This window comes from Apteryx mantelli, chromosome 4 (assembly GCF_036417845.1).
Source record: "Apteryx mantelli isolate bAptMan1 chromosome 4, bAptMan1.hap1, whole genome shotgun sequence".
NCBI lineage: Eukaryota > Metazoa > Chordata > Aves > Apterygiformes > Apterygidae > Apteryx > Apteryx mantelli.
The window spans coordinates 87,524,881-87,548,630 of record NC_089981.1 but is presented as its reverse complement, the minus strand read 5'-3'; the positions used below and the strand labels follow the sequence as shown (position 1 = coordinate 87,548,630).

General features: G+C 42.8%; 1 protein-coding gene across 1 annotated transcript in view; it reads right to left on the bottom strand.

The window, feature by feature from the left end:
- Positions 1–23,750, bottom strand: part of SOS2 (SOS Ras/Rho guanine nucleotide exchange factor 2) — a 57,737-nt gene that overhangs the window by 10,652 nt on the left and 23,335 nt on the right. Inside the window, exons 7-14 of the mRNA XM_067295195.1 lie at positions 20,368–20,478; positions 18,153–18,251; positions 10,453–10,580; positions 9,432–10,087; positions 6,226–6,307; positions 5,396–5,518; positions 1,777–1,880; positions 289–508 (exon numbers count right to left, since the gene is read on the bottom strand). Of these exons, the coding sequence (XP_067151296.1) occupies positions 289–508; positions 1,777–1,880; positions 5,396–5,518; positions 6,226–6,307; positions 9,432–10,087; positions 10,453–10,580; positions 18,153–18,251; positions 20,368–20,478 (1,523 nt within the window). The remainder of the gene's footprint in view (positions 1–288; positions 509–1,776; positions 1,881–5,395; positions 5,519–6,225; positions 6,308–9,431; positions 10,088–10,452; positions 10,581–18,152; positions 18,252–20,367; positions 20,479–23,750) is intronic.

Genomic DNA, 23,750 nt, shown 5'->3' with positions numbered 1-23,750 from the left:
ACACTAAGTTTGCTTTTAATGAGCAGACAATACAAGTTACTATTATCTGTATATTTTAGTGTCCTAATTTCCTGCCCTTATTTAGTAATGTTGGCAGAAGTCTGATATGGAGATGAAAAGAACTTTTTTTTTTTGCCTTGCATAATTTGGTATCAAACAGATGGCAAGAAAACCTCCTTCCTCTCCCTTCTGAGTCAAGGGGACATACTTCCAACCGATTATATGAATTAGGATTTTTTTTCTTGCTCAAAGAGTCTAAAAAAAGATGTGCGTTAGTTCAGTACCGACCTATAAAGATCAGACTCGAGAAGTGTTAGCTGCCGAGCAATTTCTATGGGATGAAGTGTCATGAGGTCCAGTGTCTCACTGTGCCCAACGCGCCAAATGTGCCACTCGATTGGGGGAGGTGGACTCTCAAAGGTAATGTTATGACTAATTCCATTTGCTTGAGCTTTCTTTCTCTTGATGATTTTAGCAATTGATTCCACCCACTTCTTCATGGATTTTCCTGCACAAGAGAGAACAAAACAAAACAAGAAATTGTAACATCACCTTCTCTGATTTCTGGCAACTAATTAAATGAAATCAGATAAGCCCTTTTTCAAAATTCTGAATCCTAAAGTCCATTTACATTTTATAGAATATGGAAAAAAAACCCAACCCAATCTGTATATGCATCCATAATACTGCATTCCTGAACGCAAATTAATTAGGTTTGCAGTTCCCTATTTGTTACTTAGGGACATTTGCACCTGCACCAGTTTGCAAATACAGATGTATGTGAACACATTTCTGGGCGCCCAGTTGTGTTTAACAGCACCTACAGACAGTTTTGGTGGGAGAAAAGTGACCCTGTGTATACGCTGTATTTTACTTTTTCCCTCAGCTGCAACCATCTCCAGTAGTTTGGTCCTACTAAGAAGTTAAAAAAAAAAAAAAAACAACAGTAAATGACCAGCTTCAAGTGAAAACTTTGAAACATGCTGTACTAGTGCACAGCAGAGCAAAATAATCATATAGAGAGATATTTACAGTATCACTTCAACATTTACAGTACACAGCACAGCGGACAAGATGGGAAGGAGCGCCCTCGGCACTCAAGGCAAATACCTTTAAAGAGACTAATCGAAACTGAATTGTTCCGCTCTGGTCAGCGATATTTAACATGGAGACCTCTGCAAAAGATAAACGACTGCTCTCTGTCTCAGAGCTGCACTGCTGAACGGAGAGTCTGGCAATCGGAAAAGGGATGGCTAGCACTGCCAGGATAACGAGGAAAACTGAGCTGCCACGAAGCTGCCCTCCGCAGAGGCTGCCAGAAACATCTGCTAGCGCCTAAGGGTCTGCTCCAGAGGAAGCGATGCCAAATGGCTCAAGTCTCCTCGCCTAGAAGCGCAATGGTTTTCAGCTAGAACTTTCAGTAAATGGGAAAGAAGCGAGATGGAAAAATTGGTCTCGGTAACCAACAGAAGGAATTCTCCTGGAATCCAGAGCGGGGAGGAGGAAGATGACTTCCTCAGTCCCAGCAAGGCTATGGTAGTCTCAGGCAAGGATGAACATTACAGCCCAGAACTAAGTACGCTTAAGGCTACTACTCCAGGCCAAAGCACGTTCATGGAAGTGGGACTCTCATAAACAGCTCAATTAAATTTAAATTATTCATTAAAATTACTTGTATGTATAAAGACATTCTCATGCCTAATATCTGTCAGGATTAGACGGGCAGGTTGTGTCAAAATATGGAAGAACAATATAGAGGACTACCAATTACCATACCTCTTACACTTGAAATAAACGTCTCCAATCTCTCTAGCAACTCCAGATCTCTTTCAAAATCGTAAAAATGGTGCTCTACCCAGTGACGAAAAACATTTAATATTCTGAGAAAGGAGAGAAAAGATTAAAATATTATATTTTGTTCTTAAGAACCTCCAAGCTCATCCCATGTAAACACTGCATGAAGCGCAATTCTACCAAAGCTGAGTTATGGATTCGTGTAATTGAAGACTATCAAAATACATATGGACCAAGGGGCAGAACTAAGACTAAGCATGTGCCAATGACCACAGAAGCCCCCAAGGGTTCAGAACCTAATTTTCCAATCCTAGTGTATATATATTTATTTTATTTTTTAGTTTAAATAAAGATTGCTAGCATTGAGTTGGTTTCAGAAGAGGAAAAAAAAAACACATCAAAATCAGATAAAATGGGTATTTCTAATGTAATTAGGAATTAGTGCAAGTTTCTGATTAATTTTTAACTAAAAACCCAATTAAGATCTACCATCTCAGCTTAGAAATTGTTGCAAGCATATCGCCCTTCTTTTACATCTTTTTACTTATACAAATGGCAGTACAAGATCCAGTGCTTCCTTTACAGGTAACACTATACATTTTCTCATGGTTTTTTTCTACGCTTTCTTACACAGCCCCCTAATAAATTAGCCTCTAAAACTAAACTACAGCTGCCCTTGCGCTTTCAACTCTTAAGATGCAGTACGAACACAAAACCTGTTTTGCCTCTTGTTTGGGTAACCAAGCTGAGCTCACACCTCAAGCCTTTCCTTACTGGGGCGCACCAGACCTCCGTACCCGAGCCGTGCGCTAAAGTCTCCTACAAGCGATTTTCCCTGGGCCGCTCCAGAATGAGGGGGAGGGATGACGAGCTTCACGGAGAGTTTGCAGTCTCCGACTCACGCAGGGAGACGCCTGCAGCGAGATTTGGCTGCCGCTGCCCTGTCGCCTCTGCGGAAGCGGCTCCGCTGTTTGCGGAGCGCCGCTGAACTCCCACTCTTCGCAGCTCGGGATATCAGGGCAAACCAACACTAACTGTGGCTTTCCTTTAAATATCAGACTACCGTTTGCAGTGGTTCGGCCTCGTGCAGGGGGCGCAAGAACCTCCGAGGGGGACAGGGCAGGCGACCGATTTTCGTTTGCCAGGTTTTGCGAGGCAGAGCGCTAGAGAAGCTGGCTCGGTTAGCTTAGGCGAACGAAGGGATGCGTGGCTCTGTGTGAATACATTGAAGAATTAAACACTGGGAAGAGGAGAACTATTTAAGTTAAAGAATAAAGTTCATCCCATGGAAAAATGGCTACGCAGACCATTTAGGCTGGAAATTAATGACAGCTTCCAAGCATCAAAGGAGCGATGTTTTGGAACAAGCTCCCAGTAACAGCAATCCAGACGCTTATCTAATCAGTCTCTGCCTTCGAGACGTCCTGGGAGGAATACTGAAAAAGCAAGAAAGACTGCCTGGTTCGGCTGACTGCGTTTCTAGCTTAACACCTCCTCTGTCTCATGCCCTCGCATGTATTTCATCTAGCCAAAAATGTCACTGTTTCCGTGTCTGTGCACTGCGCGGCATGTCTACAGTGTCTTCTGTAAGGTGTGGAATAAGCACTGGAGAGGAAGGAAGGAAGGAGCATCTACATGTTCCCCACCTTCTTCCCAAATCGCAGCTCTCTTGGAAGCAGAGGTCGACGCTATTAACAATAATGGCATTCGCAAAGTGAATGTACCAAGCTAAGAGCTCTAATTCAGACCCTTCGTTTGAACCAGAACACAGTTGAGCGTTGCAAGGTACCAGAAACATGTAACGCCTCCTAAATTCAAAGAGTACCTATAAATCACAAAAGGGTGGGTGTGAAGTAGCAACTTTAAGCTTCTCCCACGAAGCAGGCACCTGTAGGGGTGCTCAGCTCACCAACCACAGCATAAATCAGACAGCCAGACAGTAGCTATCAAGATGAGAGGCGTCCTCATCTCCCAAACCAAAAAACCAAACCCCCAAACCCTGGAAACTCTGGAATGGGGCACAGGATTCAAACAGCTCAAACATAACATATGAAGACTAAAGCGCTAAACTGATTTTGGAAACCAGTAGCAGAAACTCGGTTAACTGCTGCCCCAGGCTTTTCGACAGGTTACAGTTCCCCAGTAACCGATTCTGTCCTGCTCGGCTGCGGCGGTCAGCGATGCTGCAGGGAGATACGCTTGTACCACGCAGGGGGCCACTGCGAGGAGGCCGCCAAGCAGCTCCAAACCTAGCTAGCAGAGGAGGTTATAAAAAATAGCAACAGAAGCAATACAACAACATATATATGGCAGCGCTCTTGAGCCAGTTATGTCAGGAAAGCCCATTCCGCCCGAGTTTGTACGCAGGGGCTCTGAGGGCACCTGCGCGTGCGGCTGGAGAAGGAGCCACCAGAAAACAGCAGGTTGAAGCCGGGCAAAGCACGTGCCGAGAGGCAGCGTGCGAACGTCTCCCCAGAAGCGATAAGCCCTGGGGACGAGGGGTCCTCTGGAACCGACAGCAGCTGATAAACGCAGGACGCCAAGAGCCTGCCCGATCTGCGCAAGGCCAAGAGCGCACACCGGTGTCAAACTTGCACCAAGGCTGAGTAACTCGGGCCACATCCAAGAAAGTGATGGCTGCTATCTGCTGGCAACTACAGGATTATATATACACAGGATTACATGTAGGATAAACTACAGGATTAAATAAATATACATTTATATTTTTATATATTTATATATAGTTATATATTTGCACACACACATATATATCTGATGAAAAAAGGGGCCTCCAAGGGACTTTCTGAACATCTGTCTAGAGGGCACTGGCATATATAACTCCCCTCTTCTGAGCAAACTGCTGTTGCTCCAAATAGGTAACTATGAACGATTATGTGTGGGGAGGGAATAATAAAGGCACCATATGTACAATGGCAGTTATCTGCCATTAGGTTATTATTAGCATCAAGCTGTTATTAGCAGCCTTATTAATAAAAGTTGTTCTAATAAATGTTTGGCTGGGATCTGCGTCTCTTCCCGACTCAATCCCCCGTCAGGGCGACTCACAACAATTAGCTTCGTTCACGCTAGAGACGCTTAACTGTTCTCCAAGTTAGCTTGGTCAGCGAGACCTTGAAGATTCACTGCAGCCTGCTCAATGCGCGGCCCAGACAAGAGTCTCCCTGTCTGCGTGCAACTACATCAACAGTAACACATCAGCAGGACTGAAAAAATGGGAACAGAGAAACTATCTTCCTAGGGCTTGTTAACAAGGAATCCATTCAAAATGCAGTTAAAAATACTTTCAGCTGAACATCTCTCACCCACACCCACCGCACATAGCAGCCGTACAGCGTTCCTGTCAGTGGTGGAGATCACAGCCGTGAGCAGCAGAGAACCAAAGTACAGTTGCAACAACAACCACTGAAATCAGTGTGACTAATCAGAACACGGTTTGGGATATTAGCCTGGCTGCAAACAACGATAAGTCCCTACTCGACAGGACAGCAGTCTCCAGAAGAGATTACTGTCTCCAGGAACGGAATATAATCACTGGACTAAAAATCTGGCTCTAACGGAACAAATTTAAAAGCAGATAAACCTGAGTTGTACTGGCTGGACATATTCCTTGCGAAATCGCTTCAGGTCCGCGCTGATAGGCTGCTCCCCTTTCTCGATTGCCAGCCTGTCTGCTTCAGTAGGCTCCGGCTCTGGGATTTCAAACCTACGAATACAAGCACCAAAAAACCTGACGGTAATTAAGATAAAACACAAACCCTTTATGTACGACATGGAGAGCAATTACATTTAAAAAATTCAGTGCGGTGAAACTAAAGCACTCATCTAATATCCAGTCTGCCCGGAACGTCCTTTCTCCCCCGGCTATGCAGTAGTAACACACCCAGGTCTCACCCGGATAATTCGTTAGTTCTCTGGTCATCACAAGATGTCTAGACTAGGATATAAGATTTTCAACTACCTGCCAGCTTGATTAAGTGAAGGTTAGAAGAAAGCCCAAGAGCTGCTTTATCACGCTGTATTAAAGTGCTGTTTGCATTAAGAGCCTGTGCCAATTAAACAAGCTGCTTAGAACATTTTAGTTCTTATTTGCATCAACAGTAAGGCACACTCAGATACGCTCTCCCGATCCAGTTCAAGCAGTTCAAAAGATTACCACCTCTAAGCGGCGGCACACCGAGTGCTCCAGCCGATATTTAAATCGGGTAAATAATTTAACAACTTGGAAGAAAAGCAGCTTGTATTAAAAACTCCTATCGCTATCCCTTTTTAAAACATTACTCTTTCATGACCTTCATCATTTTTCATGTTTGCTAAAACGCGTATCACATGGCACCAAACCTCAGCAGAAAAGGAGCAGGTAAGTGAACACAAAGCCTTTCAGTGTCTTCTTAAAAGCTCGCTGCCGCTTACCTTTCAATCAGTAAACTCAGCAGTTCCTGGGGCTTGCAAAAGGAGCGGTATGTGGTAAGGAAAGTACGAACAAAATTAGGATCTGTAAAGATAAAAGAAAGAAAATGACGGAGTGTTTTTTAATCTAATTTCAAACATCAAAATCCCCCCCCAAAAAACCACATATGCTCCCAAGGAAAACAGAAGCGTAAAGTGCTGGAAACATATTAAGGTTACTGTAATTTAGAAAATACCAGAATTAACACTGCCTGGGAAATTTTCATGTAGCCCTCCAGTGCATTTCACCGGAGAAGTATTTAACTGCATATACTATTTTCTCCCCAAAACCGTGTCTCAGTCCGGGCACACGGAACGGCCTACACTTGCTGAATAAGCAGCTTTTCCGTGTTTTCATAAAGATACGGAAAACACGGCAGAGCTAAGCCTATCCATTATCTTGACATCAAAACCACCTACCTCGCGCTGCCAAAAGTGTCTTACCTGTTCTTAAGAGCCCGAGAGCAGTGGAGACCTCCCGCCCGCCCCGGCCGCACCAGCGCGGCGCTCGGCCCCCCGCCGCAGAACCGCCGCGCCACGCGGAGGCCGCGTAAAGCGAAGACCCGCGGCCGTTCAAGGAGTCGCCTCGCCAGCCGCCGCCGCCGCACCGGCCGCGCTCACATGAGACGTGCCCGTCGGCACGCCACCGCGGCTCTCGGCCCGGCACAAACCACCTTCCCCAGCAGCTTACGCTGATGCTTTGGAATCGGACAGCCGAGGCCTGGACACGTTTGCTTTGACCAGCAATGCTGTATCAGAAGCATGCAGCAATTTTGGACGCTTGGGATCTTATTTCGCAAAGGCACGAGGTACGCTCGAGAGCGCTTCCTTACACGTTCAAAGCAGGGTTTCTAGTGCCGTCGCCTGCAGCCGCGCTTCTCTAAATTGACGCCCGCTGCGTCACGCTGGCCGCGCAGGAGGAGGAACGCACAGTTCAGTGGCCGCCGGCTAAAAAGCTCTCAAACGCACTGACCTGCCCCGCAAAACACGGCGAGAATCCAGGCCTCTAACTGAGTGCTCGGCTCCTGCAAACCCAAACGCTTCCTCTCCTGCGCTGCAGTCCCCTGCCGGCTTTGAAGCCAACCAATGCAAACAACTACAGCCTCCCTAAACACAGTCCTGACTCATCTCCAGAGCACAATCTGCCTTGGACACTGAGGAAGGCAGCACAGTGTATAAACACCATTTGACCATGTAATTAGAGACTACAGAGGCATCTGACAAAAAAAAATAACAATAATAAAAAAATCCTGATTAAATGTTTAACTTTAATTAAACAAACCTAGTTCCACCGTTTCCAATTCTGCTCCCTTAACTTCTTTTAATTCCACTCTTTAGTACAGAGTTTCTTAGATTTTGAATAAGCCAGATGATAAACAAACCACTTTGCTTCGAGCCAGGACGGGTCACCACTTGGTCCCAGCCTTCATGCGGCTGCAGCAGACCCCGGCGCGAGGCTCGTGGTGGCAGCACGTGGCTGCCCTGCAGGGCACGCAGCGGTGCCCAAAGCCGGCCGGGAGCGAATGAACGAACAGCAGCCTGGAGAAGCGCAGGCATCTCCAGCAGTTACAAACATGGGTACGACACCAAGCTAGGCTCTTTCGGGCTCCTGCCCCCTCCATCCTACCCTGCTCTTCCCAAAGTCGCAGATTTTCCCACGCCGTCTCAGCCCACACTTGGGGCTTTTCGCTCAACCCCCCCCCCTCCCCTTCACTGCAGCCTGAGTTTTGCAAATGTTGTATTTTATGCCAGTAACTCACAGTCCTGTACCTGTTCGGGAGACTTTGTACAAGAGGCTCTTCGATACTCTGTGTGTGACACTTCTCTATATACATGTATCTCCAATGTGGACCTCTTAAGCAAAACACAAAGACTTAAAACTAAACATATATGGTAGCTCAAAAGTGCTGATTCTGGCTTGTTGGCCTTCTTGTTTCTGTTCTGGGCAGTTAACTTACACCAGCAGCCTTCAGCAGGGGGCACCGAGTTTGTTCTAAGCAGCGTACAGAAGAGCAAGAAAAAGACAACTTTTAAGCAGGCTTAAATTCCCTGTAAAGCCCTGCTCAGCGTTTTAGGGGATCCGTACATAGGAACACGCTTGCAAAGCGGAAGTCGCTGTCCTCTCATTCTGTGACAACGCTGCTGCGTTTGCACATTCCCAAAGCTAAAATGGCAAGTACTTGTGTTATAGCAACTCCGGAAACCACGCGATCAGGACCAAGACTCAGATATACCCGTTCATTCAGCAAAACGTTGTAAATTTGCGAGCTGCAGAAAGCCGTCACGTTTCAGAAACGGATGGCTTGGGGCTCGCAGACAACAGAACTATAGGCTACACACGCCAACCAGCCACCCCGATACTGAACTGCAATGTGCGGTACATGGCTCAACACAAACTAGTTTCAGTTGTCACAGTAAAGCGCATGACTCAAAAGACTCATCCAAATACCAGGCCTCATTATTACTAGACAGATTTTGCTTTGTAGTAGTTTAAAAGTTGGTGGACTCTAAAGCCTAGACGCCATTTTTAACGTAGCAGTCTTACAAAAACCACAACACAGGCCATTAGTATTTGGGAATTTCACCAGCATCACTGCGTCACCAGCTTCACTGCGTTCCCTCGCCGTATCCCTTTCACCCCAAACCTAAGATCTGCCAAACATTTCCATCAGTGCTAATATTTCATGTCACACTTTCAGTTTTAATTTTGGTGGCTTTTGGCTATTACGACACAGAAGAGTGAAGAATTGTCGTTGTGATTTGCACCCTTTTCAGCTGAGGGACTTCTGAAAGGAGCAGGTTGAAGCACAGTGAAGACAACCTCCATCCCTTCTCCTCCTCCACACATCCAACCTGTAGGAGCACTGCTGCTGGAGCCATCATGGTCTCCAGGTACGAAGGAGGACAGGTTTAGCAGAACACATGGTAGCTCCTACTAGACCGCTAAAAAAATGTGGGCTTGCATGCCCAAAGTTTTCTTATGGCTTTGTCACTAAAGCCACTTGGTTTATTAAGAGATACAGGTTATCTCTGCAAACCTTGCTTTACACTTAACTATACGCACCAAAAAAAGCAAGCAAAAGACAAAAGGATTAATTTCATCACCCATACAAGCCCCACCTTAAAAAACCATAAATATATATATAAATAAAACAAAAGGTAAAGGATACCTGCATACATATGGTATGTTAACCTTTCAATTAACTTCACAACAGTTCCTCCTTTAATGATAGGAATTCCGTTCCTGCTCTGCAAGTTGTCCTCAAAAACAATGTTATCCTCAGAGTCTTCCACTACAAAGCGATACACGCTCGGGCTGGGCAACCTCAGTGGCTGCTCGTTTTCTTCCTGCAGTAACACGGAATCAAGCATTCTATCCAGCGTGCTGCGATACTGCAGGGAAATCAGAGCAGCCATCCAATTGCTCTTCTCTTCGGCAGACTTGGCAGCAAACAGGATACTGTTTTCATCTTTAGAAACGAGTTCAAAAGTGTGTTTATACTCAGATGTGTCATCTTTATCGATAATCTGTATTTTCCTCATGATGATTTTTTCCTTAAGCCTATACTCCGCATTGCTGTAACCGGGAAGCCGTGACTGGCCGTGATTGGTTTTACAACTGATCATTAAACCATCAAAGAGGAAGATGTGGCGTTCATGTTTGGCTCCTATTTTCGTCAGCGCACCTTCCATTATGAACTCGTTACAGCACTGCCCAATATCCTTGCCTTCCCAGCCATCGATATTTTTCTGGATTTCATTCATTTTCTTGATGGCCAAGTGCTTGCTTCTTATTTGTCGGTTATAGAAGCGACAGACTGGCTCCCTTAAATGAATAAAAGAAAAAAAGTCATGATGGGCGCGTTCCACATTTGCCATCACAGGAGACTAAAAATCAACTAAATTAATTGTTTATATCATTATTGCTTTACCCTAAAAATGCCCTAACCAAGTTTATTGTTCCAAATAAATCGTATGTACTGCTTTGGATAAAGGAAGATTAAAATACTGACGTTATTCATAGAAGTGGACCGTGGAGGTTTGGGGCTGCTACTGCATTTACAATGAAAACTGGCATAAAGATTTGCCTTGAAAAGCTATCTAACAAGAAAAAAAATACAATCATTGCCCCGCCATTTATCTCCCTCTCTGCCCACTTTGGGATACCAGGGAAGTTTTGTATGTTATTACCCCGGCCGACGTCTTGGTGAGTGTTTGCTATAAATGCGCTCCATGCTGCACTGGAGATTCAGAAGAGCTGTAATGGCTTGTTTTAAGCACTCCCGATCCTCTTCATCCTCACTGCATTCCTGCAATTGCTGTGACATAACAGACATTTTCCTTTCAGACTTGTCTCATTTATAGAGGTGTAGGAAGACTGACAAACATTCTTACGCAGGGTTTTCCACAGCGCCCAGGGAAGACAGCGACTTCAAGGCAACGACCCAAGTACTACCAGAAGCACACTCCAAACCACCCATGCATGTAACTAAAGCAAAGAGATTTGTCAGATATTCAGGAAGAATCAGTAGGTTTGCAGTGGGAGAGAGCAAGAGGGAGTTTAGAAAAAAATAGTCCTTTACCCTTTATGCTACCAAGAGATAATGTTAATTGTCAGATACGGCTTTTCCTGTTATCTTTTTACTAATGTCCTGCTTCACAACTGATAATAATTTTGTTAGACATCTTGAAGGATTAAACGCTGTTTCATATAACTACCTACACATAATATTCCTTCAATTAGTCAATTAATCTCAACATTTCAGAGCAAGACTAAGCGACAAAATGATCGGGAATCTCCCTCCTTTATTCTCACCTTCTGAATTCAGCTAGCTTCAGCAAACTCATCTATTTCAAGAAGAAATGCTGGCTTTGCACTGCAAATTCTGCCACACTAACAAAGTCTGAAATTCAAGGTTTGCTACCAATAGCAAACTTCAGCATGCTTCCTTTTTATAAAGACCAGATTTCTCTTTGCCATTAGGCAGAAACTCCTTGAATTAGGAAAATGAACTGGCTTTCATGTCATACACATATATTGTAGCAGCACGCTGTGAGAAAAGCCTATGCCCAGAGTTCCTCTTTTCGGTTCTTTAAGGTGATCGCTCCAAAAATAAGGACATAAGGAACAGAGATTTTTCTTGTTAACCCCTTTTGTGTTTCAGATTGTATGAACTTTTTAAAGAAAATTCAGGCAAACAGACTTGCTGAGTAAAATCAAGACAATATGCCATGCAGTGTTGGATAAACACTGTTTCACCTACATACTTTAAGAGAAATCTTACTTACAATCACTCAGCATGGCAGAAGCCTTCTTTTCCTTTCCCCACTATGTTCCCTCAGCAAGGGTATGTAGCTTCCTCTAAAAGTAATTGAGAGAACAGGATTTGACCAGATTGGCCCACTCCCTTCAGGTATTTCAAAATACTAAAATTTTTATTTTTCACATGCCCAAACAACCTCCATCTTGCGTCTTAGAGAAATGAAAGTTTCAAGGACAAAAAATTTCAGGGGAGTTTATGAGCTGAGGAACAGTACAGGGAAGGGAAAATGCCTACCTCTGTGGAAACCCTTCTTTCCCTCAGTAGCAGTCATAGAAAACGCAGCGAACATACAAATGGTTTGAAAAGATGACAAGTGCACAACCCCAAAGGTGGAAAAAGCTACCGAGTCTGATAAAACACCTTCTGCTTACATCTCCTACATACCCCCTCCAAAACGAGCGCTGTGTTTGGGAGGTAACGGGCATTAAATGGTATTTGGCTTGCTTTTTTTGTGTTAAAAAAAAATAAAAATCCATGTTGGTCAGGTCCACTGACCAGTCTGATCCACCTCTGCAACTTCTGCACAGACTCCTGAAGGTCAGAGGGATTACCCGAAGCATACCTCATTCTCTGTAATCTTTGACCAACATCTACTTTTCCAAATGCCTGTTCTTAACCACCATATTTTCTGACTAAACAGTAGATGCAAAAGTGCAACATGTTTGCTAGACAGAGAAAATATGTAAATCTTTAGAAAGGGGGAAAAGGGGTCCTGCTTTTGCCAGAGAAATGTAAGAATACCAATGGTGATAAATTGAGTAACTACTATTAAATTTAATTTACAAAAAACTGACAAAAATAGTAATGAAACACACTGCTTAAAGTTCCCAGAATCACTAAAAAATACCAACCAGTGTGTGCAGAGAACTTGATACTGCTACTGTTTCGTAGACTCTCAGTACTTTAGAAAGGAAGCTTTTGAACGTATCCGATTTTTTTTATTACTGTGTTAAATATCTAGGGATGAAGTAAGAATTATTTTACCCAGCCCTAAATTCCTCTAGTGTCAGAACATACCATACAGGAGCAACATTTTCACAAGGAGCTACACCTTTGTAATCCATAAAGACAGCGGTTTCTCTGTTGGTATCAATGATTAAGTAACAGTGGAAAAGATCAAAAGATAGAATTTGATATATTTTGGCTTGCTTGATAAGAAGATAGTGAGTCACATGCAAGAATTAGGGATAATCTTGTGTCTGCAAGTCACATGAGAAGGAAGGAGATACTTTCTTATCAGTAAAGGGAAACCTTCTTGGAGTTGAACAGACTTGAACAGAATGATTTCTCTTTACTTTCATGATTTTAAAGATATTGCATCTAATTGGTACATTGTGCACAATTCAGACAGATGATGTGACCCCTTGAGTCCTTTGCATTGCGCTCAATAAATAAAGTTTCTTTGAATTCCGATATCAACCAACCCAACTGTGAAAACGTACCTGGAGCTTGAAAGACTGAGGAAGCACTAAGCTCTGCTTTACATTGCTAGCATTAGGGAGTCCTGCTTAGAAATGCCAAGCATTGTATTTTGAAACCCAGAATACTCTGATAATCAATTAAAGATTTCACAACAATACATTTGGGTTATCTGTCTGCATAACCTAACAACTTTTGATCACTACCTGTATTTTTTCCATCTGGATAGTCGTGGGTTTTTTTAGCGTGACTTCCTTCAACCTTTGCTATAACCATCCTTTCTGAAGGAAGCTATACCAAGGTCATCTGCCAATACTTGAACAAGCAATCAACATCCTTAAAGAAAAGTCACACTGAGGCCTGTCCTCTGACTCAAGGTGTTCACAGGCTGCTTCCTGGTGATCTCTCCGCTGCCGCTAATGAAGATCAAACAAACCAAACATATTTGATACAGAGGTCACCAGAGACACAAACCACCTCAGGCTGTTCGAAGCGCATCAAGCCCTTGTGCCTGTTACTTGGGCAAAAGGGACTCTCTGATGCAGATCCTGCGTAAGGTGGCCGCACAAACGGGTTTCTGCGCCATGCAGGAAGATTCTGCAGCTTGAAAGACTTGCACAGACCCTAATCACTGCATGGAGGCAGAATGTGTCAGTGTGCAAATATTATCGCAGCCTGTAACAACTACGGCAGCCCTAAGATCTGAGCCTGCAGGCCCACGAAGAGCTCCCTGCACAAGGCAGCACTGCCAAAGTAGCAGACTAACTAGTCTATCAGGCTCTCGTGCAAAATGCTTGAGGATAATGTACAGACACCACTCGTTACAAAAACTGCACACTAACATGCCACAGAAGATATATACTCTTATCACAGACATACGCCCAGAATCCCAAGCATCAGTCCTTTCGGCTCTGCCTCTGACTGATTCATGTAAAAGTCTGCTTCTCTTTCAATTCTTGTCAACTCTTTGACTGGTGTTTGGAACACTATTTTCATCACTTTTTGAGAGCTCATGAGAACAATCAGAAAGCTGAGTGTCAGCTGTCGTGGTAGTGCTCATTTGGAAAGGCTACAGGAAAGGCTGTGTACTCTTGTTTAATGGCTTGTGCGTGTAAATCGAGCACGTTTTCGTTGCTGTACATCAAACTATTGCACTGCAACCGATGCTTTTAACAAGAAACAATGAACTAAAGTATCTTTAAAGGAATTAATCATGTGCTTCCTTGTTAACTGCTTAGCTGACCACAAAAACGTGGAGGGCAAGTGACACATGGTAAGAAATTTTGGGTGTTTCAGGCTGTTGCTTGATGTCTAGTCATGAAAGTGGCTCTTTGGGTCTCCATATTTGACAAGCATGAAGAAATAACTCATGATTTGAGTGGAACTGTGGCTGCGCTGGAGGCTGGGAGAAAGCGCTTTCCGGGGCCAAGGTGCCATCCCGTGTACAGCCGGGGTAGCTTACTTTGCCTACAGGATCTGCTTTTGTACGGCTGTGGTATTGCTTCATGGGGAATGGAAGATCTGTGCCTGACCTGTACCCCGAGTCTCCTGACAAGGACGGTGGTTTTCTTCTGGGTAAATAGGTGAAAGTAATCCCATGCTCTGGATATGCTATTTAAAACACAAAATTGAAAGACAGCGCACTAACATGCTCCTCTTTGTTTTCTGTTGACTGTTTTCTGTTCTCCCTCCCCGATAAAAGGAAAAACCAAACACGACCAGGCTTACTCAGAGACTTCAGTATTACTATCTTATGATCCTGAACTCCAGAGACTGATAAGAGAGGATTTAAGAAGGGTTTAGCTTTTAAATTTTTAATTTAATTCCTGTCTGTTAGCTTCTGCATTCTGCAAAAGAGCAAGTATCATTGCTCTTCTGCAAGTCATTCACTATTTTATTTCATATCTCTCAACTGAGTTGTCTGAATGTTTTTTGGTAACTTCCTTTAGGGTGAGCAGTCTCAATCTTAGCTTCCCTCTCTACCAAAGGCAGGAAAATATTTTATTGCTTTTCTGCTTCCATTTTTGCCAGATAGTCTTCCAACAAGGCCACTAGAGCCAAATACAGTGGTAACAGAGAGGCAATACTAAAAGCTTATAACATATTAATACTGCTGAATAAATATTTCTCTGTCCCTAAAAGTAGTGTGCTTTTTAAAAATCACTGCTGTACATGTAGCATGTCTTCAAAATACATCATGAAGTTTGAATTTTAAGCCTGAAACTGAAGCAATCGCAACAAAAGGGGCAGTATTTACCATTATTCCTTACAGAGCGGTATTTAAGATGCTCTGCTCAGTGCCTGCAAGGAGAAGATGACTGCAGACAGGTAAGTGTCGATCACTGCAGCTGAATTCTAATTCTACTCAGAAATCCTGCACCCTTTGCATAAAAGTCAAATTTCACCACTCCCATTACTAAAATTCCCTAGTTAAAAAAAAAAAATAATAAGGCAGAGTCTAATATCATTATTCACATAGCATCCTGTTGTACTATTCAAGTTACAGGTATAAAGAAAACTAAGGGAGATGCCAAAATTCATTCTTCAAAGATGTGAGACAGTTTTAAGAACGTGCATGTAAAAGGCCGACCTATCAATATTAACTGGAGTTATGAGCTGGCTCAAAGCCTCCAAGAGACCGAAAAAAAAATCTTACAGCATTGCAGACTTAAGACAGGCTATCAAAAAATGAATTGTCTTCTCTGTGCCATGTTTAGAACAGAAATAGCAACCAGCCTTTACTGTCACTAGAGAAACCAACTACCAAGTCTATATGCAAAACATTCAATCTTAAATTTAAAATTACAAAACTGTCAAAACAAAACTCCCATCAATAATACAGGTGTCATTTCACTAAAAAATGCCCAAACAGTGCATAGCTTAAATACCACAAGGATTTATATGCAAGTAACTGTGTCACATGTTTAAGTACCTTTAAGTAATATCTTTGCAGAGACTAGGGTACCTGTAGCTGTAAAACCAGGCATATGCTTGGCTATTTCCAAAGCTGGGGCCTAAGATGTCATTCTTTAACTTCATCCTGATGCACTCTAATTCCTAGCTTTAAGACACAATCAGTCCCACCTTCACCAGAATACAGGTCACTAAACCAATGATGCCTTTCGAATGTGAAACAAGAACATTTTAAGAAGTTCCAGAGACTTATCATATGTAAAAATGCAACTGACCCTTAGGGAAAGGGAAGTTAAAGTATTTTGAGAGAGAGAGACATTATTTACAAAGCTATCAGTGCTCATTTCACAGCAAGATGGGCAGACCTGGGCTGCGCTTGTGCTGACATCATTTAGCTCTTTGATCTGTTTTTGTGCATTTTCTTTTGTGAAGAGCTCCTGACAGAAATACAAGCTTTATGAAAGCAAATATTAAAACTAAGGCAGTGTAAAGTTTCTGATCTCAATAGAGATAGTCCAGCAATCTGGAGAAAAGTTTACCAAAGGTTAGAGTGTTGTTTTTTTTTTTTTTTTAGCTTTGACAACTTTTTTCTAAACTATCAATAGAAAGGCCTCCTGAATTAAAATTTATTGAAATCACTTGGATTTAAACCTTTCCACAAAATACTAGTAATTCATATGTTGGAGATGTGTGGTTCATGACTCAAATTAAACCAGCCATATTTTCCTTATCTAAGTTGTGATATGCAAAAAGTCACAGCACAGATAATGAAAATTAGACGAAACTATAAAAAAGTTATACGTTAGGTATTAATCACAGAACTAGTTTGAAAACAACCCCGTTTTTTAGCTTGAGATTCTTTACTTCTGAGAAGATTTTACATTGTATTATATAGGTTTTATGTTGCAAAGTTTCCTATTCTTCCTTCATACAAGTAAATCTTTTGAAATACAAAGGAAAACCATATAACAATTACGTCAGTACAACACTGCTATTATCACTTTTTACATTGAGAACTTAAAAAAAAAGTGTAACTTCGGATGCCATTAATAAAATGTAGACTAAACCCACAGGATATTTCACCCATTTAATTTAAGTATTTCCCATTTAATCATTCGCATAACTCTATAAGCCTTACAAACTTTCCCAGCACAACGGGGCAAACAGAAACTTTTTTCACACTATCTTCAGCTATTTTAAAAAGCTCTAAGTATTTTTCAAGATACTGCATTTTCTACAGTAACACTACTCATTCAAGTATGATCATTACAGATCTCAGATGCTACATTTTTGCTGACTGCTGGCCTCTCTTCTCGTAACTCATAGCAGAAACATTTGCTTGTAAGCAAACGGATACATGCTTAGTTAATTTTTGGCTTTTAGCTGTTATACCCAAGGGAAATATCTACTGATCGGACTATCTTGCTAGTGCACATCAGAATAAAATAAGTGCAAGTAACCTATGGTCAAACAAACAAAGGCTGTTCTAAAATAAATAATGCTGCAATACTCAGATTCGCTTATAAATACAGATGAGACGCCAACATAAAGAACTGGTGTGATAAGATCCTTGAAATATATCCTACAAGGATAACTTTTTATCATCTAAATTGGAATTCCATAAAGCCTGAACATTTAATCAATGTCATTTCTTAGAATACACAAAATGAGAAACCAGCTATTTATTTTCATTCCTCCTTAATATGGAGAAAGTGCGGTATGCTTTGACAGATGGTATTTTTTACTAAATCTCTTCCATTTAGGACTCAAGACAAGTGGCTGAACATTAAGAACAGATTATTCTTTCTGCTGAACGGAAATGCCCTCCCCGTCCCCCACAAGATCCGCTGAATTGCAACTGGAGTGTGACTTGAGACAGAATACTGATTTGAATTATGCTTACCTTCTTCTGAATGGAGAAGAAAATTAGAATCCACAGAAACAAGGAATTGAAAGATTGCCACATTACATTTTAACTATATTAAATTTCAGATTCAATAAAAGTTTGCTTAATTTTATAAAATATATAGCTACTTTAAACATTCAGATCAGAGCAATAGATGCTTCCAAAGATTTCTTTTCACGTGGATTTACTTTTCAGACATATGCTAACTAGTATGAAATTAATGTTTATCAGATTTTCAGAAGCAGTAAGTGAAATCTAATTGTCTATTTAAAAGCTCAAATTCACATTAAGAAATGTTTTCAGCAGGAAACAAGAGTGTGGAGTGGTACCTGTAGTAACTCAAAGTAGTGCAAACAATGATAGACTGGGATGAGCATGAGTCGCGGGAGGACGTATCGTACAGCTTCTTTAAACCCTTCAGCAGTAGACTGAAAAGGAAAAATAAACAAGATTACTTACACAGAAATACTCTAAACTGGACTGGAAAAGGCCCTGAGCAACCTGATCTGATTCTGAAGCCAGCCCTGCTTTGAGCAAGAGGGTTGTATTAGAGACACCCAGGGTGCCCCTTCCAATCCACGTTCCTCCAGCATCCTACCGATTACATCTGCTAGCGAGGAAGACAACACAGTTTGCAAAAACGTTTTTGTCTAATGAGACTCTTAGGTAAGATTCAGAGACAAAGAAATTCCCTGTCAGCAAGTAAACAGAACCTGTAAACACCCGTTTCCAGACACTGCAAGCACCTTTTCCTGTCAACAGCCTGGAGTGGATTTTGATGCACGCTCACTAGCAAAGCCGTAGCTCTGAAAGCGCCCCGGCCCCACAGTAAATCCTGGCAGAATCAGCCTCCTTGAACATGGCAATCAGTGCAACGGCCTGCGTTTTTGCTAGTAGTGGCAAACCAAATATAAAAGCTAGGAGAGCAAGCTACCCAGCAGACATTTTATAAGCACCCTTTAATTCAGGCAAAGGTGCTCGTATCGCAGCCCATAGCACCTTTATATTGCAGCTCTGTTTGCACTCATCAGTTAGCACTAGCTCAAGGTGACGCCACCTCGGAATAACGCAGTGTCTACAGCTAAGCCGCATACGTTATTCCAGGGTGAACTGCCACATCTCAGGATGAAGAATGCTTGAACGTATTTCCAGCAATGCTCATACCCACTTCCAAAACAGATGTTTTACTGGGGGCCACAGAAATCAGTTTGCTGCAGCATTTAAAGGAAACAGTGGAATATTCGAGACCAACCAGGATTCCTATATAATCAAACATGTCACCAAGTTCTCTCTAATGTCCCTCTCCTTCCAATTATGGATGCTGTGCTTCAATTTACATCCAATATAGCACAGAAATACGGAGGTCTCATCAAATACAGAAGAAATTAATATTAGTAACCCCCTCAGAAACTGAGAATCACAAGTTCATGAGTTCGAAAATGAGTCAGAAATCCCTTCCCATTCCCAGCAGTTAACTAACACAATAATTCAGATGATAAGGTGAGGAGAAATTTTCCAAAGGATGGTGAAATCCCTGTTATCTTACATACCAAGGTAACTACTAAACAGAAACTGAATTACCTGATCTCCTTTTTGGAAATGAACTCACCCCCAGTTTAAGACTTCTGGCTGCACCTCTCTGCAATTGCCAGAGACAGCTCATACACGTCCACGGCCCAGAGCTTGGATCTCTGCCTTCTGGTGAGGAGAGCCAGAGAGGAGGCCAGATTCATTGTCAAACGACTCAATTACCTATTTAAACTGGAATAGGGCTTTGGGCTTTACATTTACTTCATTCCTAAGTAATCTTTAAGAGTGAGATGTTCCAGTTTACCAAGCGCTCAGAGCTGAAGAGGAAACACCCGCCCGGAAGGAAAGGTTCAGAGGAACCTCAGCTTGCAGAGTGGGATGCAGGCCCCGACAAACTGTGCAGACTGAGCTCTACCACCAGGGGTTTAAGCTGGAAGCACCAGTGACTGAACACAGCTCCTTTAAGTACACTTCCGAATACAAAGTTAGGCTTCTGAACAGCAGATCTGCCACATTGGCAGGGGGGGAAAAGGGGGAAAAGAAGAAAAAAAAAAGTCACACATGAACTTGGTGGATAGTGCTATTAAAGGAATGATTCAGGAAAAAGTGCCAGTCCCAGTCTCAACTCCAAACAAGGGACCTGGGACATGTAAGGAAGAAAACTAAAATATTGTTCCTTGATGCCCGTGTTTGGCATTAAAAGGCACAACAGGGAAGCGGCAGGCATGAGAGGTCACCCTCTATTTTCATAGCAGGAAGCAAGGAATCTGATGTGAGCACAAAAAAAAACCCCTGCAAAAGACTCATGGATGGGTCAGAGCTGTGTCCAGTTTTTGCAAGAAGGGGCAGAGTCCAAGTATCTTACACCGATAAAAGGTCAGAATCCAGAGACAATCCAGAATCCCAGGCAATTTCTTCCTCTAGCACAGACCAGTAGGAAGTAAGCAATTACTGACAAACTCCAAACCTTCAAAACATGAGAACGAAAGGAATTCAGTATTTATCTACACTTACCTGAAAGTGGAGAGCAACAGCAGGTTTTGCCATCAAGTTATTAAAATGCTCATGAAATTGTGGAGAGAGAATATCCTGGGACAAGGTTTCATAAGGATCAAAGGCTTGCTCCTAAATAAAGACAGAGAATTATATACATGCAAGAAGGACGGAGGATATTTCTGTCCCAGTTCGTACAATTCATTCCTTTAGTAAGCTCAAACACAAGTGGAACTTTAAGAAAATTTAAATTTTGGAAAACAAAAATATTTAGTAAACTGCAAGTCATTTCTTCTGAATTTTAAAAGCACACATTTTCTCAGCATCCCTCAATCTCACCATACCACTAACACAAATTTTGCCTTACTGAAACAACGGGAACCAAGAAAAATTCTTGCTTTCGGTCTACTCACATTCCACAAGGAACAGTAATTTACTCTATAGTGCATACTGGCCCTATGAATTATACCACCACCGTGCAGCCCACTATGCAAGCATATATTACTCCTATGCACAATGCTGATTAAAGAAGAATTTTGGAAACGCCAAGGTTAGAAAACCTCCTCTCCGTCGATGAGGAACAACACTTAGGAAAGAAGCACAAGTGAGGTGACACTTCAGACGAACTCTGGAGACTGTCACAAGGAGGCATTGTTGTACCACCACCTTAGCAGGAAACGTCACACCAGGACGGTCAGTCACAAGCACTGGACATCTGCACACTTTTCTGGCCATGTTATAAGACTGGGACGATATCTCACCCTGGGACAAAGTAACTAGTCTGATCGAGTCTCAGAGGAACGCCCTCCGAGAGGGCTCCAGAGAGTCTTTTGAGGCTAATACTCTTTGACCAGTAGGCAAGTATGCATTTGGCTCTTGTGAAACTTCTTCTATTGAGAAGCAAGAGTAGGCTGAGCAGCGTGTCCAGCAGATTACTGGAAAACAAGAGAAATCTTAATGGAGTTCAAATACAATCCCACCATTTCAGACATGGTATACTCAGTGACAGGATAAAATAAAGCCTGGATAAAGTTGAGGCCTCCATAGCCTCTGGACAGAAAACCTCCACCAAAATCTGCTGGGTACATCTAGCAGTCTGTTCCTGAGATATGATAATAGGCAGGATAACACCAAGATTTTCAGGTGCAAACCCCTCGAGCCTGGATGGGGTATCTAGCTGCAATTCTATGAGACGAACTGCAGGCTGAATGAAACGAAATCCTGACCATACACAAACTTCTGTAAGAATAATTTATGACTGCCCATAGATCACCTGCTCCAAAGCCCGCCAGGCTGTTCTTGAGTCTCTGAAGATTCACTGGGCTGAATCACTCATGAATCACTGGATTATCCTGTGTTGATGGCAGTATGCCCAGAACAAGCACATACCTCTTTCCACCTTAATACAAAAGTGTTTGTCTGAATATATGCTGTAGAAGTTTGGAGTACCAAACACCACAAAAGCTCATTTGAACATTTAGGTAAAGTCTCAGGTCTTCTATTGGCAGAGGGGCCAGGGGATTTCTTGCCTTGCTCATGGTGCAGCTGTCATTAAACTCTTTGCGGGGAAGAGAGACAAAGAATGTGCTCTCCTTCTACAGGCAAATTCTAATCATCACTGTCAACTGTCATTGTCAATCCACACTAGATTGTATCTTGCGGTGAAATATAAGGTGGTGGTGAAACAAAAGGTTTGGCAAGTCAGCAGCAGCAGCAGCCAAAGAGAAACCAAGAGATACACTTTCTTACTGAACAGGCCAATCTCCTTGAGCAGAATCTGAATCCAGTTTACAGTCTGCCTTTTCGGCACACTCCACCCCTGCCCATGATGTACAAGCATACAGTACGGGGTCTTAGCTTTGAAAGATCCAAATTAAAGGTGGGGGGAGAAAACACCGCATATATATTTATTCTTGCCATACTAGCCAAGAAATAATGAACATAAACCTCTGCGAAGCAGCGTATCAGACACAGGGTTTGGGTCCAGCGTGCATCCCTAGGTAGCAGGAACGGAAAGACGGCTACAGCTGCTCCATAGGCTCTATCCTCGGTGCCACAGGGCACAAGCACAGGGCAGAGCTGGAAGTGCTGCTCAAAACGTAACAGAATCACACAATAGCTGGAGTTGGAAGGGACCTCTGGAGATCGTCTGGTCCAACCCCCTGCTCGAGCAGGGTCACCTAGAGCACATTTCCCAGGACCAAGTTCAGTCGGGTTTTGATTGTCTCCAAGGATGGAGACTCCACAATCTCTCTGGGCAACCTGTTCCTGTGTTCAGCCACGCATGCGGTAAAGCAGTGTTTTCTTGTGTTCAAGTGGGATTTCCTGTGCTTCAGTTTGTGCCCGTTGCCTCTTGTCCTGTCACTGGGCACCACTGAGAAGAGTCTGGCCCCGTCCTCTTTACTCCCCCCCATCAGATATTTATACACATTGAGAAGATCCCCCGAGCCTGCTCCTCTCCAGGCTAAACCCTCCCAGCTCCCTCAGCCTCTCCTCGTGTGACAGATGCTCCAGTCCCTGAATCATCGTTGTGGCCCTTCGCTGGACTTGCCCCAATAAATTCATGTCTTCCTTGTTCTGGGGAGCCCAGCGCTGGACACGGTTGTTATGCTTGCAGTTCTGTTGAATATAGCTTTTGCAAAAGCTACTCAAATATCAAAGTTGATTTCTCACATTTATGCTATGGAGACGTGTTTATTTGATGCCCATACAAATTATATTAATACAGCGCACAGTTCTGGATCGGCGTCTGTACATTTCAGCCCCTTTTACTTTAGGGCAGCGGCTCCCACCCTTCTCACTGTGTGCATATCGAGAATGTTTCCAGGTAAAATGCAAATACCATCAGAACAAATCTACAGTCTACCGACAGCAGCCTTGCTTTTCATAGCTGCCTTTTGAAGACCCCTTCAAAGCAGGCACAAAGACACCCTGCCCTCTGTTCTGAGGTTCTCTTGCCACTAGTAAAATATTGCTAATGAGATTATCTAAGACAATCATACTGTGGTAATTGGAATTGTAAAATTCGCCACCAAGTAAAAAATCCTAACTGATAATCAGGATATTAACAAATTTCCATTTCCTACTCTTACGTGTCAGGCATCATGTTTTTTAATTCCCTCCGCCCCAGGGAAAATTGTTTCATTTTCCCCATACTTCCTTATCTCAAAAACATTAAAATATTTTTGTTAAAACCTTTCAGAGAACCAATGCAGAAAAACAGACAAAGCACGAAAACGCCAGCATGCAAGGGCTATTTGTTTTAAACACGTTTCCAAACGAGCAAAAACATCTTTTAACGGAAACCCTAAGTGAGCAAGCTTGGCAGTAACATAGCCAGAGCAAACAAACACCTCACTTGTAAATCTTTCTTTAATGAACCCTTTTGCACACATTCACAAAAA